This window comes from Leuresthes tenuis, unplaced genomic scaffold, assembly GCF_036924035.1.
Source record: "Leuresthes tenuis unplaced genomic scaffold, fLeuTen1.0.hap1 SCAF_1, whole genome shotgun sequence".
In the NCBI taxonomy this organism is placed as follows: Eukaryota; Metazoa; Chordata; class Actinopteri; order Atheriniformes; family Atherinopsidae; genus Leuresthes; species Leuresthes tenuis.
In genome coordinates this window covers 33,502,890-33,526,641 of record NW_027325355.1, presented here as the reverse complement: position 1 = coordinate 33,526,641, position 23,752 = coordinate 33,502,890, and the positions used below count along the sequence as shown (strand labels likewise).

At 45.7% G+C, this 23,752-nt stretch overlaps 1 protein-coding gene across 1 annotated transcript in view; it reads left to right on the top strand.

Annotated features, from left to right (window-relative positions):
- The window catches only part of LOC140288341 (CLIP-associating protein 1-B-like), a 58,153-nt gene that overhangs the window by 14,639 nt on the left and 19,762 nt on the right, over positions 1-23,752 (top strand). Inside the window, exons 9-25 of the mRNA XM_072379177.1 lie at positions 5,340-5,474; positions 5,548-5,624; positions 5,696-5,788; positions 5,874-6,019; positions 6,886-7,021; positions 7,415-7,485; positions 8,077-8,136; positions 9,845-9,922; positions 10,005-10,172; positions 10,385-10,425; positions 12,410-12,613; positions 18,165-18,260; positions 18,454-18,627; positions 21,071-21,175; positions 21,372-21,428; positions 21,891-21,988; positions 22,077-22,100. Coding sequence (XP_072235278.1) covers positions 5,340-5,474; positions 5,548-5,624; positions 5,696-5,788; positions 5,874-6,019; positions 6,886-7,021; positions 7,415-7,485; positions 8,077-8,136; positions 9,845-9,922; positions 10,005-10,172; positions 10,385-10,425; positions 12,410-12,613; positions 18,165-18,260; positions 18,454-18,627; positions 21,071-21,175; positions 21,372-21,428; positions 21,891-21,988; positions 22,077-22,100 — 1,763 coding nt within the window. The remainder of the gene's footprint in view (positions 1-5,339; positions 5,475-5,547; positions 5,625-5,695; positions 5,789-5,873; positions 6,020-6,885; positions 7,022-7,414; positions 7,486-8,076; positions 8,137-9,844; positions 9,923-10,004; positions 10,173-10,384; positions 10,426-12,409; positions 12,614-18,164; positions 18,261-18,453; positions 18,628-21,070; positions 21,176-21,371; positions 21,429-21,890; positions 21,989-22,076; positions 22,101-23,752) is intronic.

The following is a 23,752-nucleotide window of genomic DNA, read 5'->3' as shown; positions in this document are numbered from 1 at the left end:
AAGGCAATAGATGTGTTGTTTGATCTGTAGAAGGACAGAAAACAGAGAAAAACTCCCATCACAGCTGAATTCAAAGATGAATACTGTACAGTCAGGATAAAAAAGATGAAACTTCACAGACACGTTAGGTGCTGATCGTTGGGCTTCGGCTTTTTCGTACCGGCGTGTTGTGGTGAAACGATCGTGAAGCTGTCGATCTACGTTCCAGCCCTCACTCCAGCTGTGTGAAGTTCCCGAATACAAGAGGGAGGTCGCTGGGCTCAGCCTCACCGGGGGGCCACCAAAAGCCTCGTGAGCGGCCAGCTGCCGTTCATTTTCAATGTGAGCTAGCATCGATGAGCGGCACGTTGTTAGCTTCAGGAGCTTCAAGAGTTGAGAAAGGCTCAACTTTATGCAAATGAGCAGTGATGCGACGCGACGACAGCCAATTAGGGCCGACCTGGATTCCGAAGGCGGAAAAAAGGCGGAAAAAAGGTGGAAAAAGGTGAGAAAAAAGGTGGAAAAAAGGCGGGAAAAAGGTGGAAAAAAGGCGAGAAAAAAGGTGGAAAAAAGGCGAGAAAAAAAGGTGGAAAAAGGTGAGAAAAAAGGCGGGAAATAGGTGGAAAAAAGGTGGAAAAAAGGCGAGAAAAAAAGGTGGAAAAAGGTGAGAAAAAAGGTGGGAAAAAGGCGGGAAAAAGGTGGGAAAAAAAGGCGGAAAAAAAGGCGGGAAAAAGGTGGAAAAAAAGGTGGAAAAAAGGCAGAAAACGGCAGAGCACAAACACAAAGAAACACAAAGAAGGCCCAGAGTACGATCCATAGTGAAAGAGGGAACCGATGTATGGATGGATTATTATATATATCTGCTAGTTGCTATACATATAAGCCCCGCCCATTTGGCTGCTTCCGGCGGCAGAAGAAGTAGAAGCGGCGGGTTGTGAGCCCCCGGTTTGGGCGAGGAGCATCCGGGATGGGCTGAAGTAGAGCTGAGGTGGTTCAGGCTTCTGATCAGGATGCAGAGACCATGTCCCTCGGTTGGCTTGGGAACAACTCGAAGTTCCCCCGAAACGGCTCTTAGGAGGTGGCTCAGGAGAGGGAGGTGTTGGAGTCTGATAGGCTGCTGCCCCATGACCCAGAAAGGGCATGGAAAGGGAACGTAAATCCTAGTTTACGTTCAATGATGTTTTTACTTGATTAATCACCCGGTTAATTTGTCAGAACTGTGTCAGGCAGGAGTTCTTTACTTCTTTACTATCAACCTTCCTTCTAATATACAACATTAGAGTCGGTGAAGTCACTGATTTGACTGAATCTGTTCTGAGTTAGATGTATTTCTGTTACCAACATGTTATCACCATCAGAGAATCGTGTAAAACGAGCCTGAAGAAGAGGAACTGCACCGGCATCTTGGGTTCACCACTTTTAGGCTGAGCCAGGAACCACTTTTGTTAATATTTAACAAGAATCTTGAGGTTGGTTTACAGCCAGATTAATCTCATGATCATATGTATCAGTATCAGATGGATCTGATAATCTGCAGAAGTAACCTGAAGCAGCTGATGGATGGAGCCATTCATTGCCATTATGCGTTATCTCAAAGCTCCATCCATCACATGAGCTCCTTTTCATCTCTCGGGGCAGTTTAAGTCCTTCGGGAACCACTGACCTCCCGATGAATAACTTTACTCCAGTTGCTGCACCTCTGAAAGTGGATTTGTGTCTTTGTGTATCACAACAGAAGGCTAACATAAGGCTCCACACACAGCTGTAAGAGGTTGAATTGGTTGTTTAATTGGGAGGAGAATCAGGTTATTGGTTATCGACTGAAAACCTTCCAGACCTCCTGCTGCCTCTAACCTCCTCTGTGGGAGCTCCTGGAGAAAATCAGTCTTAATGGGCTGATTTTAGTCCCAGTTTCTGACAAAATAAAAATATGTGAACGGCATATTAAAGGTGACTTTTTCTGCTCTTTTTAACAGTTTGACACTGTTTTCTGAGGTTTTATTGAGACGAATGAGACAGACTTTGGTCTAAATACCTGTTGGTTTAAACTCAGTTAGCTGTAAGTTAGCAGTTAGCTGTGAGTTAGCAGTTAGCTGTGAGTTAGCAGTTAGCTGTAAGTTAGCAGTTACCTGTAAGTTAGCAGTTAGCTATAAGTTAGCAGTTAGCTGTAAGTTAGCAGTTAGCTGTGAGTTAGCAGTTTGCTGTAAGTTAGCAGTTTGCTGTAAGTTAGCAGTTAGCTGTAAGTTAGCAGTTTGCTGTGAGTTAGCAGTTAGCTGTGAGTTAGCAGTTTGCTGTGAGCTTGCAGTTAGCTGTAAGTTAGAAGTTAGCCCTAAGTTAGCAGTTAGCTGTAAGTTTGCAGTTAGCTGTAAGTTTGCAGTTAGCTGTAAGTTAGCAGTTAGCTGTAAGTTAGCAGTTAGCTGTGAGTTAGCATGTAGCTGTAAGTTAGCAACAGATGCTAGCAAACAATGCTTTCTCATCACCAAGCCGGAGATGTGCACAGCGTAACTCGTAGTAAAGCATGTGTACCGTTAATTACGAGGAGTTGTTAAAACAGTCTTTAGCTAACTCTGCTGGAACATTAGCCTCAGATATAGTTTATCCACTGGGCTCTTATATCCTCTGAGGTTGCTGCTGGATGGAAGATGCATGCTCCTCAGTACAGCTGACAGCAGAACGGGGCTTAGTAGAGGGGCGGGGCTTAGCAGAGGAGGCGGAGCCAACTTAAGGAGTGAAAATCAGAACGGCTCGTTAAATGAGGAACTTTCACACAAAGGGGAACTAAATAAATCCCAGGGTTGTGTTTTTGGGGAGTTTTACACCCTGATATCTGCTCTCATAATATAATAATAATATAAATAATAATAATATGTCACACTTTGGCCCACTTATTATTCTGCGTGTCACACAGCTTTACTTTAATTTGCTTATTAACAGTTCAAATTTTGATCATTTTAATATAATAAATGTTTGAATTTATTTGTTTTTCTAGTTAATCTAATTTAATTTGTTTAAATTTGATTATTTAAATGTGTTAAACTGATTCAGTTTGGTTTTAAACAGATTTAATCAGCTTTAATGCATGAAGCTTAATTAGATTTGGTCCATTTTTCCGTATTTAACTGGTTTTAATCGAGGACCTGACTCATCACTTCTGGCTCCGCCCACTTGACCCCTCCCTTCTCCTCTGATTGGCCGGCTCCTTTCCCCTCTGACTGACCCCTCCCTTCTCCTCTGATTGGCCGGCTCCTGTCCCCCCTGACTGACCCCTCCCTTCTCCTCTGATTGGCCGGCTCCTGTCCCCCCTGACTGACCCCTCCCTTCTCCTCTGATTGGCCGGCTCCTGTCCCCCCTGACTGACCCCTCCCTTCTCCTCTGATTGGCCGGCTCCTGTCCCCCCTGACTGACCCCTCCCTTCTCCTCTGATTGGCCGGCTCCTGTCCCCCCTGACTGACCCCTCCCTTCTCCTCTGATTGGCCGGCTCTTGTCCCCCCTGACTGACCCCTCCCTTCTCCTCTGATTGGCCGGCTCCTCTCCCCCCTGACTGACCCCTCCCTTCTCCTCTGATTGGCCGGCTCCTCTCCTCTGATTGGCCGGCTCCTGTCCCCTCCTCTCCATCCTCTGTCCTCCACTTCCTCCATCCTGTGTGTGTCTGCTGAAGTGAATTAGAGGACGAAGGCAGAGGAGCATCGCGTTGAAGCTCATGCTGCCTGACAGGAGACGGGGGAGGCCGGCCTCCCTCCTCCCCTCTCGTCTCTGCTCTGGCGTGGGGGGGGTGTGAGGACCCCGGAGAAGGACCTGTCTGTCTGTTGCTGTGTCTGCCGGCATGCTGAGGAAACTGGTCTGCAGGAGGATCTGCTCCTGTAAGCTCCCTCCTCTGGGTCTGTAGCACCGAGTCGAACCGAGTCGAACCGAGTCGTAGAGGACGTGGTCAGTGCAGGACGGGCAGGAAGCGGGCCAGTGGCGCGAATGTAAACACCTCAGGACGGTTTCCTGGCCTGCTGGGGGTGGATAGTTGTGAGGTCGGGGTTCAGGACGGGATGCTGTCTGTCAGGAAACAGCACAGCCGGACTTCTGTTGCTTTCTGTTGCTGGTTTAGGAAGACGGAGGGTGTCCAGGTTGAGCTTTATCTTCACCTGAGGCTTTCTAAGGTCGTCTGCAACACTTCTTCTGTGATGTATTCTGAAGAAGAGCAGCCAGACGACCTCCTGGCGTTTCAGAACAGGGCAGAAACACGGGCTGGAGACGCCGTTATGGTGGTAAAAAGCGTCCTTTGAGCTGCGTCCAAACTGCTCGGCTCCAAAGTTCAGGAAGAAGCTTCCCTCAGCTTCCCGCTTCGCTCAGTGTCCGTAGTTCAGTGTTCAGTTGGCTGGTCGCTGCCAGCCATTTTCTACCCCCGTTTAATCCAGTTCAGGGTTGTTGGAGGGGGAGGAGCCTATCCCAGATGCCACTGGGCCAGAGGTCAGTGTGTTCTGATCATATCGATATCGAGGTGGAGCCTTAACCTTCCAGATCTGTGCCTGCGGCGCTGCGTCTGGTTCCGTTTAAACTAAACAACACGATGGCGTCGCCTCACAGGGACCAGCCTGATGTGGCGGCTGCTGACCCTCTGGGTGATGAATAATGAAAAAGGATCGATCGCTCAGGTGCCTGAGCTGAGGGGTTCAGCACAGAGCTGTTTCTCTGAAGCTCAGATTCTTTTCTGGTTCCAGTTTTAAAGGTTTTAAACACCTGATTCTGTGGTAAACTTCATCCTAAATGTGCCTCCCTTTGACCAAGCAACTGATTCTGTGGTAAACTGTGTGGTTTGTTGATGAATTGGCTTTAATTTGCAGCATTCTGCTCTGATAAAGATGATCAGGCTGTGAAAGTTTGACCCTTTTTAACCAAAAGTTAATTCATGAAAGCTGCTTTCCACAGAGCTCCACCCGGTGCTTTCAGGGTGGATTCTGGTTAATTCTGCCTTTTCATCTCCGTTATCTCGCATTTCATCCCTCACCTTTGATCAGATTTCACAGCTGTGGTGACGAAAGCACAAATCCAAGCATCCACAGCTGAGCACCACCCTGCAGGAAGGTGCCACAGCGCCACCTGATCTGGGAGCAGAAGCAGCTTAGATTAACCCGTACGATTGGTCATAAAAAGGAAGAAATACAGTAAATGATCAGTTGAAGGATTATTCAGCTTAACGTGAGAGCATCGTTCTGTAAAACCAACACAGGACCGATTGTTCGGTGGTGCCTTCATCAGCTGGTGGTGCAGCAGGAATGTGAAATATGTCACAGTCCGCCTGCTGGGACTCCCAGCGGCGCCGTTTCCTTCCAGAAGACTCGTTGTTCAGCTCATTCCTCTTCCTCCTCCAGATAAAACCTTTGAGGACGATGAGTCGGTGGACGGCGGCCGCTCCTCCTCCTCGTCCAAAGGAGCCTCGCAGTCCGGCAGGAAGGCGGTGAGCATGGGCTCGTTCCGGCGGCCCGCCTCCAGCAGCAAGTCTGCAGGTCAGAACCTCCCCTCAGTCTCTGAGCCTCTCAGCTCAGGTTTCCACCGCTTTACGCAGCGCTTTGTGTGCAGGGAGGGACGGGTCGGCAGCTGGAGCTGTGGACGAGGAGGACTTCATCCAGGCGTTCGAAGACGTTCCCACGGTGCAGGTAGGAAGTCTCCGTCAGTCCAGACACGCCTCTCACTCCCGCACATGCATTAAGCTCCCGTCTTCCTTCAGATCTACTCCAACAGGGAGGTGGAGGAGGCCATGACGAAGATCCGAGACGTGCTGTCAGACGACAAGCGGGACTGGGAGCTCAGAGTGGCAGCCGTAAGCCGTCCTCGCCGTCTCTCGCAGCTCGAAGCATCATTTCTGTCCGGTAACCGCCTCTTCCTCCCCTCTCGTGTCGTTCCAGCTGAAGAAGGTGCGTTCGCTGCTCCTGGCCGGCGCCGCAGAGTTCGACGGGTTCCCGCAGCAGCTGCGGCTCATGGAGGCGGCGTTCAAGCTGTCCGCCAAGGACCTGCGGTCCCAGGTGGTGAGGGAGGCCTGCATCACTCTGGGGTGAGGCGCTCAAGCTGCTGCATGAGCTTCCACATGAACAGTAACGCTTCTCTGAGGGAGCATTTCAGATGGAGATAGAGCTGATTTTTACTCATAAACTGTGTTAAAGCTACAAAAAACAACATGACAAACAGAAAATTAGTACCCGAATCTCCCCTGTGTTCATCTTTCTTCTTCTCAGACCACATCACACTCATGAAATCAGGAAATTCAGTGAGTTGGGCCACGAGTTTGGGTTTTAGAACATTTAAACTGCTGTAAACTCACCAGACTCCATTGAAAAAAAGTCTAATTTTACCTGATGGAGTTGCTGCTCTGCCGCTGCCTCCATCCCTTAGTTTCTGTGTTCATTAGAGACTTTGCTGCTTTGTTTGGCCAAGAGAAAACTAACCAAATTACTACTGATAACCACCAGGATAGTTTAGACCATCTACTTTGAAGAGTTCGTACGAGGGCAGAGGAGCAGACCCAGAAGTCTGTCTGTAGGCAGACCTTCTGGAGCATCTCTGGGTTTTTCACTGTGCTACAGGATCTCTGTAGTCCAGTTTATCATTACTTTCTGTGGCTCCACTGCTCAGCCTGAGAGGGGAATTATGGGTAAAGTTGGGTAGTGCTGTGGAAAGCAAAGAGAAGTGGTCCCAGTACCGAGCCCTGGGGTGAGACAGGAGACGGGAAGCAGCTGTTTGAAAACCCATTCTTGTGATTACTCTTTGGTTTTCAGCTGTTTTCAGGACATTCATTACAGCTGCTTTTGTACTCTTAACGGTTTCTGATGTCACTGAAGACGCCTTTCAACATGCCTCTCATTCAAAAACCATAAAACGTGTTCTCAACCGTCAGCTTTTTGTTTTCTTTTCTGTCTCCAGCCACCTGTCGTCGGTGCTCAGCAGCCGCTTCGACCACGCCGCAGAGGCCATCATGCCCCCCCTCCTCAACCTGGTCCCCAACTGTGCCAAAGTCATGGCCACGTCCGGCGTGGCCGCCATCCGCCTCATCCTGCGAGTACGTTCCAGCTCTCCTCCTCCTGCCGTGACGCCACGGCGACCACTGACAGCTGAGCAGGAAGCAACTACTTTTAATGGCTTTTAAAATTAGCCGCCACAAGGCCTGAATAAGGTCCCGAGGCAGCGTGTAACCAAGTTAGCTTGATGTAATAACAGGATGGAAGTCACCCACAGATGTCATTTGGTGCTGAAAATCAGATTTAAGGTCCAAAAGAAAGTCTTTTCCGAGGTCAGAGCGAGCAGATTCATTCATGTGATGGTCAGGGGCCCCTGGTGGTCATCGGTGGTACTGCAGAGGACTGTGTTCACGGTTTATCTGACAGAAGCTGTGTTTATATCCTATTTATCCTGCCTTTAAAAGCATTTTAAAGCGTTTGGTTTTGTTCTGCAGCACACACACTACCCACGCCTCATCCCCATCATCACCAGCAGCTGCACCTCCAAATCTGTGGCTGTCAGAAGGTGAGAAACTTTGATTTTATTCTATTCTATTCTGTTTTATTTTATTTAGTTTTATTCAATAGATCTTTTTAAATGATTTTATTTTAATAAAATGTTTTTATTTTTTTATTTTATTAATTTTTTAAGATTTAATTTATTTTCTTTTTCTTTTTATTTATTTTCTTTTGTTTTAATTTATTTACTCCTAAAATCTTATTTTAGGAAGAAATACATTAGAATAGATTTTTTATTTTAATAACATTTTTCTTTTAGTTAATTGTTTTTTCATTTTTATACAATTTTATTTTTTCTTTTCTTTTTCTTTAGTTTCTTTTGTTTTCATTTATTTTTTAAATTATTTTATTTTAATAAAATTTTTCTTTCTTTCTATTATTATTATTATTTATTTTATTTATTTATTTTTTCTTTTGTTTTAATTTATTTCTTCCTTAAATCTTATTTTATTTCATTTAGATTTCTTTTGTTCTTTTACAGTTTTTGACTGAATCTGTCATTCTTATACTTCCTCTGTTGCTGAGTTCAGGGACACCTCAGAAATTCCTAATAATTACATGGCGCTGGTTGTACTGACGGTTCTGTTCTGGTTTGCAGGCGCTGCTTCGAGTTCTTGGACCTGCTGCTGCAGCAGTGGCAGACGAGCTCTCTGGAAAGGTGAGACGACACCAATTTACTGTTTTTAGAGACAAAATCAAAGCTTCTTTGTTTTTAAAAACGTAAATAATGAGTGGAACCTGGAGAGAGAAGCCGGGGTCACACCAGCAGAGGAGAAACCGAGTCCTGCTGCTGTCCGGAGGGGAAACGTGACACCAGCCGGCAGGAGGCTGAGCTCAGCAGGGGGTCTCTCTGCCTCTCTGCTTCCGGCCGCTGGGGAGACACCCGAGCCGCCCCCCCGTGTCAGGGGAGCTCTCCGGTTCTGATGGAGCAGCCTCTCGGAGAAGCTGCTCAGTTTACAGGAGAATCATCGTTTTTTACAGCCTGGAGCCTCCGTGACTCCGCAGGCAGATTTCTCTTCCTGTTTGTTTGTTTTCCGATCAGATAATCTGATTTACATCTTCTGGCAGACTCCTCGCGCAGCTGCTGGTGTTTACAACATGTTTGTCCAAAGTAGAGTTTGGGAATCCCAAAATAGACCGATTACTGGAGCCTTAAAAGCCCAAAGTGTTGCTTTTACATGAGAACGCAGCTGTGTGATAGCAGACAATCGAGGGTCGGATTCACATGGAAACACGTTCATCGTCAGTGAAGAACTGATGTGGAGGATATAAGATATAAGAGCCCAGTGGATAAACTACATCTGAGGCTAATGTTCCAGCAGAGTTAGCTAAAGACTGTTTTAACAACTCCTCGTAATTAACGGTACACATGCTTTACTACGAGTTACGCTGTGCACATCTCCGGCTTGGTGATGAGAAAGCATTGTTTGCTAACAGCTAACTACTAACTTACAGCTAACTGCTAACTTATAGCTAACTGCTAACTTATAGCTAACTGCTAACTTGTGTTTCTGTTTCTGTATTTATCAGACGCTTTTATCCAAAGCGACTTACAAATGAAGATATAACAGCTTTATAAAAGCTAACAATAAGCTAACAATAAGCTCCATAGAAGGAACCCAGGAGTCCGACTCTGTCAGAGGGGACAGAGTAGAGATAGGGTGCAGGCATAGAAGGAAGAGCAGAAAGATAAAGAGCAGAGATAGAGGGGGGAGGGAAGTACAAGGTAAGTGCTGGGATAGGAGATGCTCTCTGAAGAGCTGGGTTTTCAGGAGCTTCTTGAAGATAGACAGGGACGCCCCTGTTCTGGTAGCGCTCGGTAGGTCATTCCACCATCGTGGGACGACACATGAACAGAGTTTGGATTGTCTTAGGCGTGGTGTAGGAGCTGCTAGACGACAATCCTGGGACCAACGGAGGGACCCAGTTGGGACAGAAGCCTTTGCAAGAGCATTCAAGTAGATGGAGCCGTTCCATTAAGCTCTTTGTAGCTAACATCAGGGACTTGACTTACAGCTAACTGCTAACTTACAGCTAACTGCTAACTTATAGCTAACTGCTAACTTACAGCTAACTGCTAACTTACAGCTAACTGCTAACTGCTAACTTACAGCTACACTGAGCTTAAAACAAACGGGTATTTAGACCAAAGTCTGTCTCATTCGTCTCAATAAAACCTCAGAAAACTGTTAAAAAGGGGATATTATGTCATCTTTTCAGTACATTTCACAGTGATGTTTAGCTCAGGGAAAAAGAGTTTCATGTTTTCCATCTTAATGAAACCCAGGCGTTGCCTTTTTACTGAGGCAAACAGCTCGGTTACAAGCTAAACTGCTGCATTTCCAACGCTCTCCTTCCTCTTGTAGGCATGGAGCAGTTCTGATGGAGACCATAAAGAAAGGGGTCCACGATGCAGACGCCGAGGCGCGCTCTGTGGCCAGGAAGTAAGTCGCCCCCCCGATCATCTTCATGAATATTGCTGTGTGAGTGAGGAAAGCGGCTGACCTTTGACCTGTGGCTTTGCAGGTGTTACTGGGGCTATCATGGTCACTTCAGCCGGGAGGCGGAGCAGCTGTTCCAGGGTCTGGAGTCGTCCTATCAGAAGGCTCTGCAGGCCCACCTGCGCAGTGGAGACAGCCTGATGTCGCTGCCGGCCTCCGATCGGTCCTCCTCCTCGTCTCAGGAGAGCCTGAAGTGAGATTCCTCCTCTCTGATCCATTTATTGATCAGCTGTGTCTTTGTGATGACTGAACTGTTTCCTGTCTCGTCTTTCTTCACCTCCCTCTTTCACATATTTACCCTCTCAAGTTGTCTTTGAGCCATTTATCGATGTCTGGAGAGGATGAGCCGAAAACATCCAGATTTATTTGGTATTTGTGTTAAATTGTGTTTGTTTTCTCTCACAGTCGCCCCCTGTCTGTGAAAAGCAGCGTTGGAAACAGCAGATGTAAGTACACCCTTTCACAGCAAGTCAAGGTTTTATGTATCAGGACAGAATAAAGATCCTCAGAAGGTGTTAAAACTGAGTAAATCCAACCTCAGATGAACACATTACACAAGGAGGAAAGACACCAGCAATGATCTTAGAGAAGCAGCTGCTGCTGCCCATCAGTCTGGGAAAGGTTATAAGGCCATTTCCAGACTATCTGGAGTCCATCATTCTACAGAGAGAAAGATTATTCACAAGTGGAAAACATTCAGGACAGCTGTCAATCTTCCCAGGAGTGGACGTCCCAGCAAGTTCACCCCAAGGTGAAGAAGCCCAGAGCTACATCTCAGACTCTACAGGCCTCAGTTAGCATGTTAAAGGTTAAAGGTCACCCCAAGGTGAAGAAGCCCAGAGCTACATCTCAGACTCTACAGGCCTCAGTTAGCATGTTAAAGGTTAAAGGTCACCCCAAGGGGAAAAAGCCCAGAGCTACATCTCAGACTCTACAGGCCTCAGTTAGCATGTTAAAGGTTAAAGGTCACCCCAAGGTGAAGAAGCCCAGAGCTACATCTCAGACTCTACAGGCCTCAGTTAGCATGCTAAAGGTTAAAGGTCACCCCAAGGTGAAGAAGCCCAGAGCTACATCTCAGACTCTACAGGCCTCAGTTAGCATGTTAAAGGTTAAAGGTCACCCCAAGGTGAAGAAGCCCAGAGCTACATCTCAGACTCTACAGGCCTCAGTTAGCATGTTAAAGGTTAAAGGTCACCCCAAGGTGAAGAAGCCCAGAGCTACATCTCAGACTCTACAGGCCTCAGTTAGCATGTTAAAGGTCAAAGGTCATACATCTCAGACTCTACAGGCCTCAGTTAGCATGTTAAAGGTTAAAGGTCACCCCAAGGTGAAAAAGCCCAGAGCTACATCTCAGACTCTACAGGCCTCAGTTAGCATGTTAAAGGTCAAAGGTCATACATCTCAGACTCTACAGGCCTCAGTTAGCATGTTAAAGGTCAAAGGTCATGATAGCACAGTTAGAAAAAGACTGAACAAGGATGGCTTGTTTGGAAGGGCTGCAGGAGAAAGCCTCTTCTCTCTAAAAAGAACATGGCAGCACAGCTTAGGTTTGCAAAGCTGCATCTGAACAAAGCTCAAGACTTCTGGAACAATGTCCTTTGGACAGACCAGAGCAAAGTGGAGATGTTTGGTCCTAATGCACAGCAGCACGTTTGGAGGAAACCAAACACAGCATATCAGCACAAACACCTCATACCAGCTGTCAAGCACGGTGGTGGAGGGCTGATGATCTGGGCTGGTTCTGCAGCCACAGGACCTGGGCACCTTGCAGTCATTGAGTCCACCATGAACTCCTCTGGATACCAAAGTATTCTAGAGTTAGATGTGAGGCCATCTGTCCCACAGCTAAAGCTGGGCTGAAACTGGCTCATCAACAGGACAAAGATCCCAAACACAGCAGCAGATCTACAGCAGAATGTGGGAAAAAGAAAAGAATCAAGGTGTTGCAACGGTCCAGTCAGAGTCCAGACCTCAGCCTGACTGAAATGCTGTGGTGGGACCTTAAGAGAGCTGTGCAGAAACCAATGCTGCAAACCTCAATGAGCTGAAGCAACGCTGGAGAGAAGAGTGGCTCAGCACATCTTTCTTTGACCAAAGAAGAAGAAAGAAGCCTGTGTTGTAGCCTAACGTTAGCTGTTGACAGCTAACGCTAACCACTGAGTCATGAAAGGCTGAGTCTCACCATTCAGTCACAAATTACGTGCTGCAGGACTATTGTTGGTGTTGTTATCTGGTGTAAAAGTTAGCTGACGTCTTTAAGTTGCTTTCGCATAGGGTTCACTTAGTTTTTCACACACTGTCTCAGTTTCTGTTCAATAAATAAAGTGCTGAGGTTGGATTTACGATGATGTCATTCAGCATCAAAGAGCACGAACACGTCTCCTTTAACTAAAACCTTCCATCAAACTGAAGTTAAATGTTGTTCTTCAGCCAAAGCTGCCCACTCCTCACGGACGCCTGCTGCAGCCTCCTCTCCGGGCTCGCTGCAGCGCTCCCGCAGCGATGTGGACGTCAACGCCGCAGCCACCGCCAACGCCCGCACTCGGATGCCCGCCGTTTCCTCAGCCGTGCCGTCACCGACCTCTCCGTTCAGCTCAGCCTCAGCTCTGCCCCCCGGGTCCTACGCTTCACTCGGTAAGACGTCCTAAAGTTATTGGTTATAAATCGGGACGCCGGGGAGGGCGATGTCCCGCCTTCAGATGCAAAAAAGGCGTTTCAATGAGCCGAGAAAACCAAAAAAACTACTACTTTTAAGACCTTATTCTCCAGATGAATCCGTGTTGTACGGAAACTGTGACCCTGACTTTCCTTCATGCCACTTCTGCATGTTGCTGCCTTTAAGGAAATATGTGGAACAGTCGGAGCTGCTCTTGGTTGTGTTGGTGCTGTTGTTGGTCCTTTGAGCTGCTGTTACACATATTCGTGTTTATCATCTCGTGTATCCTGCGTTTGTTATTATTATTTATTATGTTATTCTCCAGATGAATCCGTGTTGTACAGAAACTGTGACCCTGACTTTCCTGTTTTTGCGTGAGACTGAAACCTTTAAGGAGCTTCAGAAATATGTGGAACAGTCGGAGCTGCTCTTGGTTGTGTTGGTGCTGTTGTTGGTCCTTTGAGCTGCTGTTACACATATTCGTGTTTATCACTGCGTTTGTTTGGTGCGTCGGTTGTGCACGTCCTCAGAAATGAACGCTGCAAAATGTAGGTGACCAGAAGGAGGCGTGTAAGCTAACTTCTGCATCTTCAGTGCTTGGTTTAGGGGAACTGTCCACGCCGCTGTCACTTCTTCTGTCCTGATCTCAGGCCCAACAGAACGATAGCCTCAGCCCGTATTTACAGCTCCAAATGATGAAAACCAGCTGATGATCTGAAGCAGGTGAGCGGTTAGCGCTAACGTGGGCGCGAGGTGAAAACTTTGAAGCTGCCCAGCGGCGGGAAAGACAGAAGGTGGACAAAGATCTGTTGTCTTAGAGCTGTGCATCAGTCTTTTTCTGTGAGAAAATACCCACAATCCTTCACTCTGTGGGCTGAGAGCATCGCAACCGAAGACCGGTATAAATGGCTGTTAGCCAGCAGCTAATGAAGCCGCCTGGACAGTCCCAACGCAGAGAAGATGAAAAGGTTCCTGGTTCTGGAGATAAGCCACCGTGATTGATCCAAAAGTCTGGATCAGTCGGCAGGTGTCATCGGTTTGTGAAAGTCCTGGAAAAGCCTGGAAAGGAAGGCTGGAAAGAAAAGAAGAGAAGAAGAACAGAAACTATTTCTGTGAACCTGATTTCATGTTTTCAGACGGTTTGAGGCTCTCTCTCAGCTCTCACTCTGTGGTGAAGGTCGTTTAGGTCCCGTTCTTTTGATGTGGGCAGTAATAAGGTTTATGGATCAGTTTGATTCCCCTCCACCCAAACCTAACCCCGCCTCCTGACCCTGAACCCTGTTGTGTCTCCTGGGCGTCAGACGGCTCCTGGTCAGACGGTAAGCCGTGTGTTTGTGCTGATCTGGTGCATGTAAATCTATCAGTCTGCAGTTTGTTCTGAGGGGGGGGGGGGCAGCCGGGACCCCTGGTTGTTCCTAAAGGGTTCGTTTCTGGTTGTGATGTTACCTTCAGGACTTTCTGACTTTATTTGATGTAAATGTTTTCATATTAAACTCCTGATCAGCCTCATTTCCTTCTGACCTTCCTGAAACCTTTAAAGTGTCCTGATCAATAGTTCTGCAGCTTTCTGAAACCTTTAAAGTGTCCTGATCAATAGTTCTGCAGCTTTCTGAAACCTTTAAAGTGTCCTGATCAATAGTTCTGCAGCTTTCTGAAACCTTTAAAGTGTCCTGATCAACAGTTCTGCAGCTTTCTGAAACCTTTAAAGTGTCCTGATCAATAGTTCTGCAGCTTTCTGAAACCTTTAAAGTGTCCTGATCAACAGTTCTGCAGCTTTCTGTAACCTTTAAAGTGTCCTGATCAATAGTTCTGCAGCTTTCTGAAACCTTTAAAGTGTCCTGATCAATAGTTCTGCAGCTTTCTGAAACCTTTAAAGTGTCCTGATCAACAGTTCTGCAGCTTTCTGAAACCTTTAAAGTGTCCTGATCAATAGTTCTGCAGCTTTCTGAAACCTTTAAAGTGTCCTGATCAACAGTTCTGCAGCTTTCTGAAACCTTTAAAGTGTCCTGATCAATAGTTCTGCAGCTTTCTGAAACCTTTAAAGTGTCCTGATCAATAGTTCTGCAGCTTTCTGAAACCTTTAAAGTGTCCTGATCAATAGTTCTGCAGCTTTCTGTAACCTTTAAAGTGTCCTGATCAATAGTTCTGCAGCTTTCTGTAACCTTTAAAGTGTCCTGATCAACAGTTCTGCAGCTTTCTGAAACATTTAAAGTGTCCTGATCAATAGTTCTGCAGCTTTCTGAAACCTTTAAAGTGTCCTGATCAATAGTTCTGCAGCTTTCTGTAACCTTTAAAGTGTCCTGATCAACAGTTCTGCAGCTTTCTGAAACCTTTAAAGTGTCCTGATCAATAGTTCTGCAGCTTCCTGAAACCTTTAAAGTGTCCTGATCAATAGTTCTGCAGCTTTCTGAAACCTTTAAAGTGTCCTGATCAACAGTTCTGCAGCTTTCTGAAACCTTTAAAGTGTCCTGATCAATAGTTCTGCAGCTTTCTGAAACATTTAAAGTGTCCTGATCAACAGTTCTGCAGCTTTCTGTAACCTTTAAAGTGTCCTGATCAATAGTTCTGCAGCTTTCTGTAACCTTTAAAGTGTCCTGATCAACAGTTCTGCAGCTTTCTGAAACCTTTAAAGTGTCCTGATCAATAGTTCTGCAGCTTTCTGTAACCTTTAAAGTGTCCTGATCAATAGTTCTGCAGCTTTCTGAAACCTTTAAAGTGTCCTGATCAACAGTTCTGCAGCTTTCTGAAACCTTTAAAGTGTCCTGATCAACAGTTCTGCAGCTTTCTGAAACCTTTAAAGTGTCCTGATCAATAGTTCTGCAGCTTTCTGAAACCTTTAAAGTGTCCTGATCAATAGTTCTGCAGCTTTCTGAAACCTTTAAAGTGTCCTGATCAACAGTTCTGCAGCTTTCTGAAACCTTTAAAGTGTCCTGATCAACAGTTCTGCAGCTTTCTGAAACCTTTAAAGTGTCCTGATCAATAGTTCTGCAGCTTTCTGAAACCTTTAAAGTGTCCTGATCAATAGTTCTGCAGCTTTCTGTAACCTTTAAAGTGTCCTGATCAACAGTTCTGCAGCTTTCTGTAACCTTTAAAGTGTCCTGATCAATAGTTCTGCAGCTTTCTGTAACCTTTAAAGTGTCCTGATCAACAGTTCTGCAGCTTTCTGAAACCTTTAAAGTGTCCTGATCAATAGTTCTGCAGCTTTCTGTAACCTTTAAAGTATCCTGATCAATAGTTCTGCAGCTTTCTGAAGCTCTTTCACAGTTTTTCTTTGGTCATTTTCTGCTTTTTCGCTCATCTTCAGTCCTTGTTCCTGAGCATTTTCAGTGTTTTTTCTTTGTTCAGCCACTTAACTCTGACCTTTGAACCCTTCAGGCAGAAAAAAGGCTCCTAACTCAAGGGATGAACCAGTGTTGTGTCGACACAGAACAGACAACTTAGCAAAGAAGCCATTTTAAACTGGATCTTTAGGCACTTTGTTACCAGCAGCCTGTCACAAAGACACATCATTTGTTCCCATTTCTTTAGCTGCATCTATGAAAAACAGCAAAGAAAACACAGTTTGACAGACAGAAAATAGGATTTCTGCAGCAACAAGGTGATTCCCAAAGAGCTATTAGCTGAAAACTTGGCATATCTCAGCATGGTGTGCAGTGTGTCCTTAAAACATTTGAGGAAACTGGACAAGTGGAGGACAAAAGAAGAAGTGTCAGGCCTAAAAAACTATCTCCAGCAGATGAACAGGATCTGAAAGTGATGTCCTTAAGAAAGAGGAAAAAATCCAGCTGTGACCTGACAGGACCTGAGAGATGCATCTGGACCTTCAGCTGATCCATCTACTGTTGGCCCAAGCCTCATCAGAAATGGTCTCCATGGAAGGGTGGCTGTCAAGAAGCCGTTCTTAAGGAAGGGAAACAGGGAGAAAAGGCTGAGCTGTGCCAAATGACACAAGAAGTGGACTGAAAATCAGTGGCAACAGGTCTTATGGAGGGATGAATCCTCCCCAGAGCCCGGACCTCAACATTATTGAAGCAGTGTGGGATCATCTGGACCTTCAGTAAGACACGTATCGATCGATCACAGACAACTTAAAGGCAGAGACACGTCTTTAAGTCCATCCCAGACCGGACTGAGGGCCAACTCTGGAGACTGTTGTAGCGTTAAAGTGAAACACAAACCTAATTTCCAGGGAGGTTCTGAGGTTTCCTGCAACAAAACAAAAAGTTAAATCTGTTGATCAGTTTGAACATTAACACGCATTCAAGTTGTTTCATTTCATTATGTGAAGAGATTAAACAGTTGAACAAGTTGTTCTGGAGTCAAAGAAAGATCGGTGTTCCAGTAAGTCGATTAGGTTAAACTAGAAAAAAAGCTGTTCCTGCGAAACAGCTGTGAGAATGCTTTTTAAGTTGAATGGGATTAGTTGAACATGCTCAAAAAGCTGAATCTAGTGAAAATTTAGCAGAAATCAAGTGAGTAATAGTTAAAATGGCTTCAGTGTAATATACAGCAGGGAGTGGAAGAGTGATGTCATCAGTGATGTCATCAGTGATGTCATCAGTGACAGGAATGTTTGTCAACAGCTGCAGCTCTCTCCCTGTATAACCTGCAGAAATTGCATTTTGGATACTATGACCTCCTGTGAGAAAACCGGAAGAGCGAGGAAAATAATTTGAAGACCGTAAGAAGCAGAAGGCTTGGAGGAACGCAGCAATGTAGTTTTTATTTCAATGGAGTGAAAAATATTTAAACGGCAGCAGGTTGAACACAGTTGAACCTGTCTCTGGCGTTCCACCAAATTTCCATTGGAGTTAGTGAGAGAAATTTAAAGGTTTCTCTCGCTTCAAGGCTCATAGCTGAAATTCTGTAAATGTGAGCTATTTAGTAGTTACATCAGCTGAAAGAGGACAAGTGTACCTACATTTTAAGGTATAATCTGTTTGTCTGAGTTAAACAGCATGAAAGTTAGAGGCATTTGTTTGAATATCAGAAAAAGTTAAAATGATCGGTCTGCCACTCTAATCAGTTGAAACTGACCAACTGAGTCATAGATTTATCTTTAAAAGCTCCCTGACCTTTCTGGGAATGAGCGTCATGTTGGATGTGTTTAAACATGACGGATAGTCTGCTGCACGTGGCCTGGAGTCCGTCCTCATATCTCCATTTGTTGTGGAGTCAAAGTCCAGCTGCACGTCCATCTGTTCTGCCTCAGTCTGAGACCTTCAGTTAAACCGAGGCTTTACTGTTTCCTGCAGCCGTCTTCATCTCCATCTCTTCTGTTCCCTCTCAGTCTGAGACCTTCAGTTAAACCGAGGCTTTACTGTTTCCAGCAGCTGTCTTCATCTCCATCTCTTCTGTTCCCTCTCAGTCTGAGACCTTCAGTTAAACCGAGGCTTTACCGTTTCCAGCAGCTGTCTTCATCTCCATCTCTTCTGTTCCCTCTCAGTCTGAGACCTTCAGTTAAACCGAGGCTTTACCGTTTCCAGCAGCCGTCTTCATCTCCATCTCTTCTGTTCTGGTCTCCGACAGGTCGAGTGCGAACCAGGAAAACGAGTTCGGCAAACGCTCCTTTGGTGACGGACAGCCGCGGTCGGAGCCGAGGAAAAGTCGTCTCGCAGTCTCAGCGTGAGTAGAAGCTAACAAAGCTTTCACCACCAAACTGAGCTTCCTGCTCAGTCCAGAGGAGGAGGTTTCCACCGCCTTTCACGGCAGGTTGAGACCAAATCTGATCACGTTTGACTCCAACTCCAAAGTCTTTTTGACGTAATTCATGCCCAGAATCTGCATTTGAACTGAAATATTCCCTCCTGTGTTTCAGCCGGCAGCCGGTCGGGTTCCCCGGGGCGACTCCTGGGTTCCACCTACGGTAGGATGCCCAAGCCGAGCATGGGCGCCGCCGCCGCCGCCAACACCCTGACGGAGAAGGGTCGACCCCGAGGTCACCGCAGCCAGGGCTGCAGCCGGGAGACCAGCCCCACCAGATCAGGCTTGGGTAAGGAGCAAAGCAATAGGGCAGAAAGGAAGGGAAGGAAGGCCGTTTCAGGGAAGGAGAGGCAGGTAAAATGGTGGAATTAGAGGAGCTCAAACATCTTTTTCCAACTCTCAAACACCCAGTGAAGCCGAGGTCATATTGGTAAAGAGAACTTGTTTATTCAAGAGTTTCAGATCAGCTGTTCACTGAATAATTCTCACACATGGGCCTGAAGTATAGAGCAGAAGACATTTTATGGAGTACAATTAGATAAATTCAACATTGATTCTTTAAAAAAAAGCCGCCTTAAATGAATAAATGCCCCTGGTTAGGGTTATCTTAAGAGTATCTTTGAGTAGACTTCACTCCCGATCCCCTTACTGTTAGCGCTCTGTCTGCAGTCTCTGTCTGCCCGGATAGTCTTAAAGCTGAGCAGAGAGCTGTTAGAGCTGTTCCTGCAGCCAGGTCCAGGATTCCACCATCTGTTGTTAACCAGCTCTGTGATCCTCCTCCTTTACTGTTAGCGCTCTGTCTGCAGTCTCTGTCTGCCCGGATAGTCTTAAAGCTGAGCAGAGAGCTGTTAGAGTTGTTCCTGCAGCCAGGTCCAGGATTCCACCATCTGTTGTTAACCAGCTCTGTGATCCTCCTCCTTTACTGTTAGCGCTCTGTCTGCAGTCTTTGTCTGCCCGGATAGTCTTAAAGCTGAGCAGAGAGCTGTTAGAGCTGTTCCTGCAGCCAGGTCCAGGATTCCACCATCTGTTGTTAACCAGCTCTGTGATCCTCCTCCTTTACTGTTAGTGCTCTGTCTGCAGTCTCTGTCTGCCCAGATAGTCTTAAAGCTGAGCAGAGAGCTGTTAGAGCTGTTCCTGCAGCCAGGTCCAGGATTCCACCATCTGTTGTTAACCAGCTCTGTGATCCTCCTCCTTTACTGTTAGCGCTCTGTCTGCAGTCTCTGTCTGCCCGGATAGTCTTAAAGCTGAGCAGAGAGCTGTTAGAGTTGTTCCTGCAGCCAGGTCCAGGATTCCACCATCTGTTGTTAACCAGCTCTGTGATCCTCCTCCTTTACTGTTAGCGCTCTGTCTGCAGTCTTTGTCTGCCCGGATAGTCTTAAAGCTGAGCAGAGAGCTGTTAGAGCTGTTCCTGCAGCCAGGTCCAGGATTCCACCATCTGTTGTTAACCAGCTCTGTGATCCTCCTCCTTTACTGTTAGCGCTCTGTCTGCAGTCTCTGTCTGCCCGGATAGTCTTAAAGCTGAGCAGAGAGCTGTTAGAGTTGTTCCTGCAGCCAGGTCCAGGATTCCACCATCTGTTGTTAACCAGCTCTGTGATCCTCCTCCTTTACTGTTAGTGCTCTGTCTGCAGTCTCTGTCTGCCCGGATAGTCTTAAAGCTGAGCAGAGAGCTGTTAGAGTTGTTCCTGCAGCCAGGTCCAGGATTCCACCATCTGTTGTTAACCAGCTCTGTGATCCTCCTCCTTTACTGTTAGCGCTCTGTCTGCAGTCTCTGTCTGCCCGGATAGTCTTAAAGCTGAGCAGAGAGCTGTTAGAGCTGTTCCTGCAGCCAGGTCCAGGATTCCACCATCTGTTGTTAACCAGCTCTGTGATCCTCCTCCTTTACTGTTAGCGCTCTGTCTGCAGTCTCTGTCTGCCCGGATAGTCTTAAAGCTGAGCAGAGAGCTGTTAGAGTTGGTCCTGCAGCCAGGTCCAGGATTCCACCATCTGTTGTTAACCAGCTCTGTGATCCTCCTCCTTTACTGTTAGCGCTCTGTCTGCAGTCTCTGTCTGCCCGGATAGTCTTAAAGCTGAGCAGAGAGCTGTTAGAGCTGTTCCTGCAGCCAGGTTTCTGCCTGATATTCCTGCTGTGTCCTCATCAGGGCTCCGAGCTCGTCCGTTTTATCCACCAGAGATCTCACATTTCCCCTGATGATTAAAGGAAGAAATGCTTTAAACTTCCTCCTTTTCCTCCATTTTGTTCGTGTTCTTTATCCCAGGCGTCTCCACTTCTTATTGAGCTTTTCCTTCCACGGTTACGCATCAAAAGTAAAGTTTGTTTTATTTGTTTTGACAGCGAATAGCGCGACGCCGTCCTTCCACCTTTTTATTTCCAGACGTTTCCAGATGTTTTCTGTTCTGGTTTCTGCGGCGTTGAACTGAGAATAATCAGGATTCTCTAGAAAAACCAGAACAATCTCTGGTTTATGTACATTTTAAGGACTAAAAACCTGGACGATAAGTTTCGATAAGTGAAAGAAACTTATCTAACGTGTGTGTTTATATCTCCCGTTGGTTTAACCACCTGCATGCTCCTCCCACTAACCCCTCACTAACATCTATGCAGAGCTTCAGCTGTGTCAGCCTCTGGTTCAGTGTGCTACGAGCTAAACTCTCCCCTGCACTGCTGTCTGTCTGTCTGTCTGTCTGTCTGTCTGTCTCTCTGTCTGTCTCTCTGTCTCTTCTGGCCTCTGCAGCCCGGAGTCGAATCCCTCGACCGAGCATGAGTCAGGGCTGCAGCCGCGAAACCAGTCGCGAGAGCAGCCGTGACACCAGCCCCGCCAGGGGTTTCTCTCCCCTGGGTGAGTACGGCCCCTGAACCCCCCCCCCCCAGCCCGAATCACTGTTTCCACCCGTTTCTCTGCATGCTCTAACAGTGCCGTAGGCTCGTAAAAAGGTTTAAATCTTTGCTTTTTCCTCACAATAAACGTGTTGACTTAAAGGAGACAGAAGTTCTGAATTAAAAGAGTTCCCTCTGGTTTTTACGTCCTCCTCCAGCGACCCGCCGTCACTCCCGTTCAACCAGCGCCTTGTCCTCTGCAGAGTGCTGCTCAGGTTAGCCGGACAGAACCCCAGCTTTCTGTGCCGTCCGCCTGCATGGTTAAAGTTTATGTGGTCAGAGGGGGACACTTTCCTTTGAGCCGTTTTGGCTCTGATGGAAGTTTCCCACTTGGATCGACTCGAAGCAGTGCATCTCATTCACCTGCAGGGGGCGACATTCTCCTGGTCCGGAGCTGTTATGGGTTAAAAACAGGAAAAAGGCTTCAGATTTGTTCTTTTTGCTGTTCAGATCATTCCTTTTCTCACATTTCTTTGCATTTTGAATGAACACGCCTGATTTCTCGACCTCTTTTGTGTTCTTTTTGCAGCTTTGACGATTTGCTTTGCCGCTTTTTCTGCTTTCGATTTGCTTTCGCTGGGTTCAAACATGACTTTGCTCCTCTGTAACTGAATGGACCGGGACGCTCCTCGGAGCTGGGTTCGGTTTGCTGATGTGACTTTGTTCCTCTGCTGCAGACCGGCTGTCCCATCAGGCCCGGATCTCGGCCTCCGTCAACGCCATGAGGATCCTGAACACGGGCACCGAGGTGGAGGCTGCGGTCGCTGACGCTCTGGTAAGAACTCACACGCACGCATTTTCTGATGACCAGCACTGACTGAAGGTGATGTTGATGTTCCTTCTTTGTCTGAACTGAATTTCAGCTCTTAGGGGACTCCAGGAGTAAGGTACAAACCGCCGTGTCGCTGCATGTCAAGCATGAGCTTTAAAGTTTAAACTGTAGTGGTTTAAGTTAGAAACTGTTAGTGGTTTAAGTTAGAAACTGTTAGTGGTTTAAGTTAGAAACTGTTAGTGGTTTAAGTTAGAAACTGTAGTGGTTTGAGTTAGAAACTGTAGTGGTTTAAGTTAGAAACTGTTAGTGGTTTAAGTTAGAAACTGTTAGTGGTTTAAGTTAGAAACTGTAGTGGTTTGAGTTAGAAACTGTTAGTGGTTTGAGTTAGAAACTGTAGTGGTTTGAGTTAGAAACTGTAGTGGTTTAAGTTAGAAACTGTTAGTGGTTTAAGTTAGAAACTGTAGTGGTTTAAGTTAGAAACTGTTAGTGGTTTAAGTTAGAAACTGTAGTTGTTTAAGTTAGAAACTGTAGTGGTTTAAGTTAGAAACTGTAGTGGTTTAAGTTAGAAACTGTTAGTGGTTTGAGTTAGAAACTGTTAGTGGTTTAAGTTAGAAACTGTTAGTGGTTTGAGTTAGAAACTGTAGTGGTTTAAGTTAGGAACTGTAGTGGTTTAAGTTAGAAACTGTTAGTGGTTTGAGTTAGAAACTGTAGTGGTTTAAGTTAGAAACTGTTAGTGGTTTGAGTTAGAAACTGTAGTGGTTTAAGTTAGGAACTGTAGTGGTTTAAGTTAGAAACTGTTAGTGGTTTGAGTTAGAAACTGTAGTGGTTTAAGTTAGGAACTGTTAGTGGTTTAAGTTAGAAACTGTTAGTGGTTTAAGTTAGAAACTGTAGTGGTTTAAGTTAGAAACTGTTAGTGGTTTAAGTTAGAAACTGTAGTGGTTTAAGTTAGAAACTGGTAGTGGTTTAAGTTAGAAACTGTTAGTGGTTTGAGTTAGAAACTGTTAGTGGTTTAAGTTAGAAACTGTTAGTGGTTTAAGTTAGAAACTGTAGTGGTTTAAGTTAGAAACTGTTAGTGGTTTAAGTTAGAAACTGTAGTTGTTTAAGTTAGAAACTGTAGTGGTTTAAGTTAGAAACTGTAGTGGTTTGAGTTAGAAACTGTTAGTGGTTTAAGTTAGAAACTGTAGTGGTTTAAGTTAGAAACTGTAGTGGTTTGAGTTAGAAACTGTTAGTGGTTTAAGTTAGAAACTGTTAGTGGTTTGAGTTAGAAACTGTAGTGGTTTAAGTTAGGAACTGTTAGTGGTTTAAGTTAGAAACTGTTAGTGGTTTAAGTTAGAAACTGTAGTGGTTTAAGTTAGAAACTGTTAGTGGTTTAAGTTAGAAACTGTAGTGGTTTAAGTTAGGAACTGTTAGTGGTTTAAGTTAGAAACTGTTAGTGGTTTAAGTTAGAAACTGTAGTGGTTTAAGTTAGAAACTGTTAGTGGTTTAAGTTAGAAACTGTTAGTGGTTTAAGTTAGAAACTGTAGTGGTTTAAGTTAGAAACTGTAGTGGTTTAAGTTAGAAACTGTAGTGGTTTAAGTTAGAAACTGTAGTTGTTTAAGTTAGAAACTGCAGTGGTTTAAGTTAGAAACTGTAGTGGTTTAAGTTAGAAACTGTAGTTGTTTAAGTTAGAAACTGTAGTGGTTTAAGTTAGAAACTGTAGTGGTTTGAGTTAGAAACTGTTAGTGGTTTAAGTTAGAAACTGTAGTGGTTTGAGTTAGAAACTGTAGT